The 8,066-nt window shown below is 40.9% G+C and overlaps 2 protein-coding genes across 2 annotated transcripts; one reads left to right on the top strand and one right to left on the bottom strand.

The window, feature by feature from the left end:
• LOC125235402 (protein lin-52 homolog) lies at positions 1-1,552 on the top strand. The gene is made up of 4 exons (XM_048141949.1): positions 1-34; positions 191-292; positions 538-636; positions 770-1,552. The coding sequence occupies exons 1-4, from the start codon at positions 1-3 to the stop codon at positions 907-909; spliced, it is 375 nt and encodes a 124-aa protein (XP_047997906.1). The 3' UTR covers positions 910-1,552.
• A 3,501-nt stretch (positions 1,553-5,053) lies between these two features.
• Positions 5,054-7,685, bottom strand: LOC125235614. The gene is made up of 2 exons (XM_048142212.1): positions 7,561-7,685; positions 5,054-7,031 (listed from the first exon to the last, which is right to left on the bottom strand). Exons 1-2 carry the CDS (start codon positions 7,683-7,685, stop codon positions 5,054-5,056), a joined length of 2,103 nt encoding a protein of 700 aa, XP_047998169.1.
• Positions 7,686-8,066: the final 381 nt, after the last annotated feature.

The raw sequence follows: 8,066 nt of genomic DNA, 5'->3' as shown, positions 1-8,066 counted from the left end.
ATGGCCGCGAAACAGAGTTCAATGGAACAAGACGGTAATAATATTGTGAATTACGTGCTAAACGATCTCATCTTTCACTATTTTACATTAAATATTGTATATCTAGTTATACATCATAGTGCTATACAAGTTTCGCTTTCGTAGTACTCAACCTTTGTTCTTTGTTGGTGATGTTTTGCTTACGTTCTAGGGCAAGCAGCACCCGACGATATTCCCTTGGCGTCTCTCGAGGAAAGCCTTTTGAGCCTAGAAAAGCTTGATCGAGCATCACCAGAGCTATGGCCTGAGCAAAGTAAGCCTATAAGGATATTTATTTCGTTTCATTCGTCATAACCCAAGCAGATTAATTTTCAAAAAGCGCGGGATTTTGGTTTCTCCTATGATGTTGTCATTCCGTCCTCCATTACGTATCGAAATGATTTCTGGTATTTCGGTTATAACCGATTTGCTTTTGAACTTTTAATTTTACAATGGGCGATGGAAATAGTAACACAGCGCAGGCCGATAATGAATCTTCTTGTTCTGATGAATTCGCAGTGCCTGGAGTGTCAGAATTCGCACCAGCTCAGAACCCCAACCAGTCACCTCCCGCTTGGAGTAGAGGGCTTACAAAAGAAGACGTGGTTGTCATGCAACGTAAGTGCTGCAAATCATATTTTATGCTTCAATTAACTGCGAAAATAACTTAAAAGAAACTGATCTTACTTTCTTGGTTAGGTTTATTGTAAATACCTTTTTGAGACATTGATTATTTGTTTACAATTTACAGAACTGGCAGCTCTTTCAACTAGTGGCCTTATAATGGAAGTGAAAAAACTGCATGACATGGCATACCAACTGGGATTAGAAGAGGCTAAGGAAATGACAAGAGGGAAATATCTGAATATATTTGCAAGAAGAAATCGATAGACCACTAGTGTAATAATAGCAGTTATTCAGGTTAGTCTTTAAGTAGTCTGTTACTTGTTATCTTTTGGGTTCAGGTCTATTGATACAGACTTGTGACTCCAAAAGAATGTCAAAACTACAATCTGAAGTATAAAATAAAACAGACATTGATTTAAAACTTCCTGATTTAACATGTTCACTGCGGCACCTAGCTGAAAGACCTGATAAGAAGTAGGGTTGATTGTGAGTTGACTCAATTGTCGCAGCGAAGCAGTTAAAATTAAATTTAGAAGAAGCTAAATGTTTTTTGTTAATGATTCATAGGCATCATAGGCGATAGATTTTTATCGCATGGTAAGACAATTAGCGAGAGTGAGCTATGAAGTCGACATTAGACGTAAATTAAACTCATATTAATACTCATTTGTTTTTGTTAAAATGAAAATGTATTTATATTTTAATGAAGAAGAAGAACTGATAATAATTATTCACGCAAATTAATTAAGGTCAATATGGTTAGGGGTCATAAGTCAAGTCATAAGGGAAAGTGTGTGTGGGTGGCCTTCACATTTAGCCTTTTTAGGGTTCCATAGTCAACTAGGAACCCTTATAGTTTCGCCATGTCTGTCTGTCCATCCTTCCGTCCGCGGATAATCTCAATGACCGTTAGCACTATAAAGCTGAAATTTGGTACCAATATGTATATCAATCACGCCGACAAAGTGGAAAAAATGTTTTATTAGGGTACCCCCCCTCCTACACGTAAAGTGGGGAGTGATTTTTTTTTTCATTGCAATCCTAACATGTGATATATTGTTGGATAGGTATTTAAAAATGAATAAGGATTTACTATAATCGTTTTTTGATCATATTCATATTTTCGGAAATAATCGCTCCTAAAGGAAAAAAAAGTGCGTCCCCCCCTCTAACTTTTGAACCATAAGTTTAAAAAATATGAAAAAAATCACAAAAGTAGAACTTTATAAAGACTTTCTAGGAAAATTGTTTTGAACTTGATAGGTTCAGTACTTTTTGAGAAAAATACGGAAAACTACGGAACCCTACACTGAGCGTGGCCCGACACGCTCTTGGCCGGTTTTTACTCATTGTCACAGGTGGTTTTGCAAGTTCATACTTTGCTTCTTGCTACTCCCGATTTGTGGTAAACGTATTGAACTCTCAGTAAACTGATCATCGTTTAAACAGGCCAAATGTGAAAGAAAGACACACTTACATGTATTGACTTTACTTAATATAAAGCTTGAACACAAATATATGACTATGCACCATGTTGTGAAATTTCATTAGGAGTATTTTCTTCATACTATACTGAACTGTCACTCTAAATATCAGAATAGTGCCCTTCTGATTTCTGACAATAGTCATATATTTCTGTTCAGAATATAAAAATTATTTTAAAATTTTATGTATTATAATTTCGAAGACAAAATTAAAAGAATTGTTTATAAACTCGTCAATGTCCTTGTCTCTCATTGTAAAATTGTAATTACTAATTTAATAAATCAATGAGTATAAATATAATCTCAATTTATGTCTAATCAGCCAGAGATCGGATTTGGTTTAGGCGTATAATGTCCCACTCGCAAAACGTCTCTTGGTCCCTTTCGCAAAAGGTCCCTTTTATAAAATGTCCCATTGCCAAAACGGCCCTTCTGCAAAATATCCCGTTCTCAAAATGTCCCTTTATATAAATTACGTCCCTTTCGCAGAAAGTCCCTTTCACGAAATAACCCGATCGCAACACGTCCCTTTCGCAAAATGTCCCGTAAAAAATGGCTCGTACCAATGAGTTTTTTGGAACTGTGTACGAAATATCATTTGATATTTACTAGTTGCTTTTCGGTGAAGGAAAACATCGTGAGGAAACCGGACTATATTCAAGTGGCCAGTATTGATAACAATCTGTATTATTACCTCTTTAATCCATAAGAACCTGGCTATTTGCAAACGGGACGTTTTGCGAAAGGGGCATTAGGCAGCCGTGACTTTCAGCGATAGGGGTATTTTCAGAAGGGACATTTCGCGAAGGGTATGGGTCATTTTGATAACGGGACGTAATGCGAATGGGGTTTTTTGCATAAGGGACAATTAGCAGAGAAGACGTTTTGCGTATGGGACGTTATTATAGCGGAGGGACGTTTTGCGAGTGGGACATTATACGCCTAAACCTCGGATTTTTGTGCGTCATCTCATACTAAAAGTCATTAAAATGACGTAAGTCCCTAAGAATGTCGCAAATCCGTCCGATCTCTGCTAATCACTGACATTTTATCCCGCCAGGCGGCGCCTGTGCAAGTGTCTATACTCCAATTGCTAATTCGAGTCCAAAAAAACTACTACGATGTTGCCACTGCAATAAAATGTTTGTAAAGTAGTATAATCCTTTTTTATAAAAACACACGCCAAGATAAATTATTTATTATTTATTTCAATCCTTTGATTTATATATTTAATAGTCTTTTATTATATACATAAATACTAGGTCGCTCGATTTTTTTCTTTTTTTCCGTGATTTTTAGTTGTAAAGTTGGTATTGCGCTTGTATCACTTCAGGTATCAATAACATTTGGTGCTATATTTTGCGGTATAGAACTATTGATGATATAGATATTGTGACCAATTTTTTATACATATATTTTACAATTAGCTAATCAGCGAAATAGTGTATAGTGGGCTTTATGGTTGCCACGGCCGCCATTGTTTTGGAAGCGGCCATGACACCATGGTCTGTCAAACTGTATTTGAATTTGAATGTTTTTTTGCTCCGTGGTGATGTTTTGCCTCGTTGAGTTTTTGTTTTTTGTTAAGTTTTTGTTTCCTGTTCAGTTACTGTTATTTCAAATGGTTGTTAAGATTGTGTTTTCTACGAGGACGACACGACGACACGACGAGGACTACAAAGAAACGCTGTACTCGTCCTCTGACCGTTAATGAAAAAACAATGGTAATGAACTGTTACAAATATGTCCACAAGCATTCATCATTACCAACATTTATCATTAGTGGCGACCGGTGGAACTAATTTGACGTATGAGAATTAAAACAAAAAAACTAAAACGAATTTTCTTCACAATTTTATCATCAAGTATTCTTGGATTTCTTACGTACCAAATAAAGAATGTAGAAGGTTGGCGAAACCTGAAAAGAATTTTGACAGTGACATAAGTGACATTGACAGCTGTGACATTGACGTATCTGTCGTAGTTTTTTTGGACTCGAATTAGCAATTGGAGTATAGGCATGTCACTGTCATTCATAAGTGAGAGAGAGAAAAAACATATCTTCTCGCTCTCACGTATGGACTACGCTATGGTGGCGCCATCTGTCATAACCTTTGAGTGTGCCTCCTCATTGGTTACGTGCTCGCGACTAACTCGCTGCGCCTTCGCTTCACTTTCAACTCGCTCGCAAATCGCAAGTGTGATAAGGCCCTAAGTCCAATAAGATTGTTTTCATAAGTCATTAGTAAGATAGTATGTAATGAAATAAAAATGTATGTTAATGATTTTGAAATAAAAATTAACAAATGTTTACATAGCATTTTATATTTAAAAGTTGTCGGTGGAGAACCTATAAGTAAATAATAGTTATTTGTTTTACAAGGGGTCAAAGTTGTTGTTTAATAGGCGCACGTGCCAATGTTGATACCAGACCAGAAAGATTCCAATATTGAACCGCGAGCGTAGTGAGTGGTTCAAAAAGTGGAATCTTGAGCATTGCGAGGGTTTCTACTAAACTATCATCCATACAAAAAACTTTAAAGCAAGGAGTGTTTAATGCTTCGCCACTCCATAAAACCATACCCCATATATAACTATAAAAACGTGGTGAACATAATTGTTAAGAAAAAAAAACCGCCGCTTTAGGGGTTCTGGTGAAAGGTACTTGCGAATGTTGGATTATGTAGAAAAAAACCGCCGCTTTTGGGGTTCTGGTGAAAGGTACTTGCGAATGTTGGATTATGTAGAAATGTGTAGGTATTTTTTAAAACTGCTTTTAATCTAAATCTTTGATTATAATTTGATGGAAACACAAATGAATATACGTAAACCGTTCTTCTTCTTCTAGGTTAGGGGCTTTGTAAGGCTTCAGGGCGCCTTATGTATCACTGCGACCATTTCTGATCTATTGTGATCGCCACCTACTACAACTCTCGATCAAGTCCTACAAATTCAAAGACTTGTAGTATCTTTTTGAGATCGAGAAACCTCACATCCTCTGGGAGAAATTGGTAGCTGCCCAGAATCATGTTACGTGTGCGCATTAGAGAGGGGCACTCTGCCAGGATGTGCAGGGGCGTTTCATCAGACTCTAGACAGAATCTGCACCGCCCGTTTGCACGTTTCCCGATAGTGTGCATGTGCTTGTTCAGGTGGCAATGCCCTGTCAGCACCCTCACTAGGTTGCGAAGTTGGTTCCTTGACAGCGCCAAGGCATTTGAGGATGCCTTTTTGCTGTAGGCTCTGATGAGAGCCTTGGAATGGTTCATGCCTGGCGTGTTCCTCCAGAGCTGAATAGTTTTGTATTGACAGTAGGTCTTTAGGGTTAGTTTCGTAAGGCTTTTCGGGATACCGCAGAAAGGCTCTGGGCCATGGTGCTTACCCTTTGCCCCCGTACGTGCAAGCTCGTCGGCTTTCTCGTTGCCTTCGATGCCTGCGTGCCCCGGGACCCATCTTAAGACAACCTTGTTTTTGGATCCAAGGTTGTTTAATAGTTGCCTGCAGTTCTCAACCAGCTTGGACGTTATGACGTCCGAAGTTAGGGCTAAGAGTGCCGCCTGGCTATCCGAGTGGATGTAAATAGTATGGTTGACGTAGTTGCATTGCAGGTTGATTGACGCGCATTCTAAGATGGCGTATACCTCTGCCTGGAATATAGAGCAATACCGTCCTAGATTTAGGCTTTTAGCCCTTCTAGGCGTTTCGCCGTATACTCCGCAGCCTACTTCAGATCCGGATTTGGAGCCGTCAGTGTACCACCTTAGGCTTCCTTCTTTCCATAATATTTGACTGTTTGACCAGTCCTCCCTTTCCGGGATTTCCACAGAGTAAAGTTTCTGTGGGCAGAACTGGGGGTGCATGGTGTCTGTCGGCATCCCCAGTACAGGGATATCAAGCACTGATTCAGTAAATAGTCTCAGTGTTTGTGATATCCACCCTCCTCTCTTTGTAGCCACTATTCTCAGTATGCTGGATCTTGCTTCTAGTTCCAGATAGAGGTGGAGTGGCGACAGGTTCAGCAGGGCCTCTAGTGCCGCTGTTGGAGAGGATGACATTGCTCCAGTGACGATGCTACAAGCAGCTCTTTGCAGTCTGCTGAGCTTCGCCACTGCCACTTTCTGCAACGTCTTCTTGTACCATGCTACAGAGGCGTAGGACACTATTGGTCTCACTATAGCAGTGTACAACCATAAGGCAATTTTGGGTTTAAGACCCCATCTGTTGCCTGCGAGACGGCAGCATATTGCCAGGGCCGATTTGGCCTTCAGTAGAGTTCCGTTCAGGTGCTGGTTCCAGGTCAGTTTCTGGTCCAGTGTTATCCCCAGATACTTGACTTCTGAAGAAAACGGAATCGTTTTACCATTCATGACCAAAGGTTTTAATTTATCCAGCCTTTGTTTGTTCGTGAATGGAACTATAATTGTCTTGTTTGCATTGATGGACAATTCATTTTCACCACACCAGGCGTTTATGGTGTTGAGAGCCCTCTGCATAAGGTACGATATAGTACTTTGGCAGTTTCCCCTCACCGTCACCACAAGGTCATCTGCGTACCCCTGAGTGTCGATTTGGAGATCCGCCAACTTACGCAGAAGTCCGTCCACTGCAAGAGTCCAGAGCAGTGGGGATAGGACACCCCCCTGCGGGCAACCTCTCACAGTGGCCACTTCTAGTGTGGTATCCAGCAGGTCTAGCCTAACTTTCCTATTTAAGAGCATGCTTTGCACCCAGCGGACCGTGGTGGAGTCCACTTCTTTGATTCTTAGCCCCTCCACCAGTGTCCGAATTGGAGTGTTATCAAAAGCGCCCTCAATGTCGAGAAAGGCCGACAGAGCTATTTCCTTATCTTCTAAGGCCTTTTCCACTCTATCCACCAGCTCCAGAAGGGCCGTCTCCGTAGATCTTCCCCTCCGGTATGCATGTTGACTGTCGTGGATAGGCTTCCTTACAAGATAGGTATCTCTGATGTATTTATCAACTACCTTTTCTAAGGTTTTTAGAAGGAACGAGGAAAGGCTTATGGCTCTGAAGGACTTGGCAATTTCGTAGTCCTTCCTTCCCGCCTTTGGTATAAATAATACCTTAACCTTGTTCCACTGTTCCGGTAAGTGCCCCCAGGCGTAGCTCGCTCTGAAGATTCTTACCAGATGCGGAATCAAGACTTCAGCACCACGTTGTAATAATAAAGGGCTTACTTCGTCCAGACCGCTCGTTTTGAATGTTTTGAAAGAGTTTATAGCCCACCTCACTATCCCCGGCCTTATAACAGTGGCAGCCTGCCTCCAGTCTTCAGGACGAGGCCTATGCAGGCTCTCGCTAACCCTTGAACTGTTTGACAAAGCTGCTCCTGGGAAGTGAGTTTCGACTAAAAGCCCAACGTCTCCAATTCATTTGTAGTGTAGGAGCCATCCTGCCTTTTCAGTAGGCCAACCTGACTAGTCCTAGCCTTCGAGAGTAGCCTATGAAGTCTCGCTCCCTGAGGTGTATTTTCAATTTCCTCACAGAACCTCCTCCATGATGCTCTCTTGGCTTTCCTAATCTCTTTGCTGTATTCATTTAGGGCTTTCCTATAAGTCTCCCAGTCGTTCGTTCTTTTAGCCCTATTGAATAACTCGCGTCTTGCCCCTGAGTTTCTTCAGCTTGGAATTCCACCAAGGGACATGACGTTTGGTTGATTTGAACTTGGGAGCACAGTTATCTTCAAAGGCCCTAACAATGCCATTTGAGATTACCTCTACCGCAAGCTCCAAACTCTCTTTCGTTTTGATTACCTTCATTACTGAGTCCAGGTTTCGCTCCAGGCTGTTGTTGTAGCCCTCCCAGTCCGTCCGCCGAGGATCTCTGAAGGTGCAAGTCTGTACGCTAAGAGAAAAAGATAAGTTGAAACATATATGTTTGTGATCTGACAGAGATTCCACATCACTTACCCTCCAGTTC

Source organism: Leguminivora glycinivorella, chromosome 17 (assembly GCF_023078275.1).
Source record: "Leguminivora glycinivorella isolate SPB_JAAS2020 chromosome 17, LegGlyc_1.1, whole genome shotgun sequence".
NCBI classification, from domain to species: domain Eukaryota; kingdom Metazoa; phylum Arthropoda; class Insecta; order Lepidoptera; family Tortricidae; genus Leguminivora; species Leguminivora glycinivorella.
The sequence above is the reverse complement of the archived record's forward strand: the minus strand, read 5'-3'. Positions and strand labels throughout refer to the sequence as shown.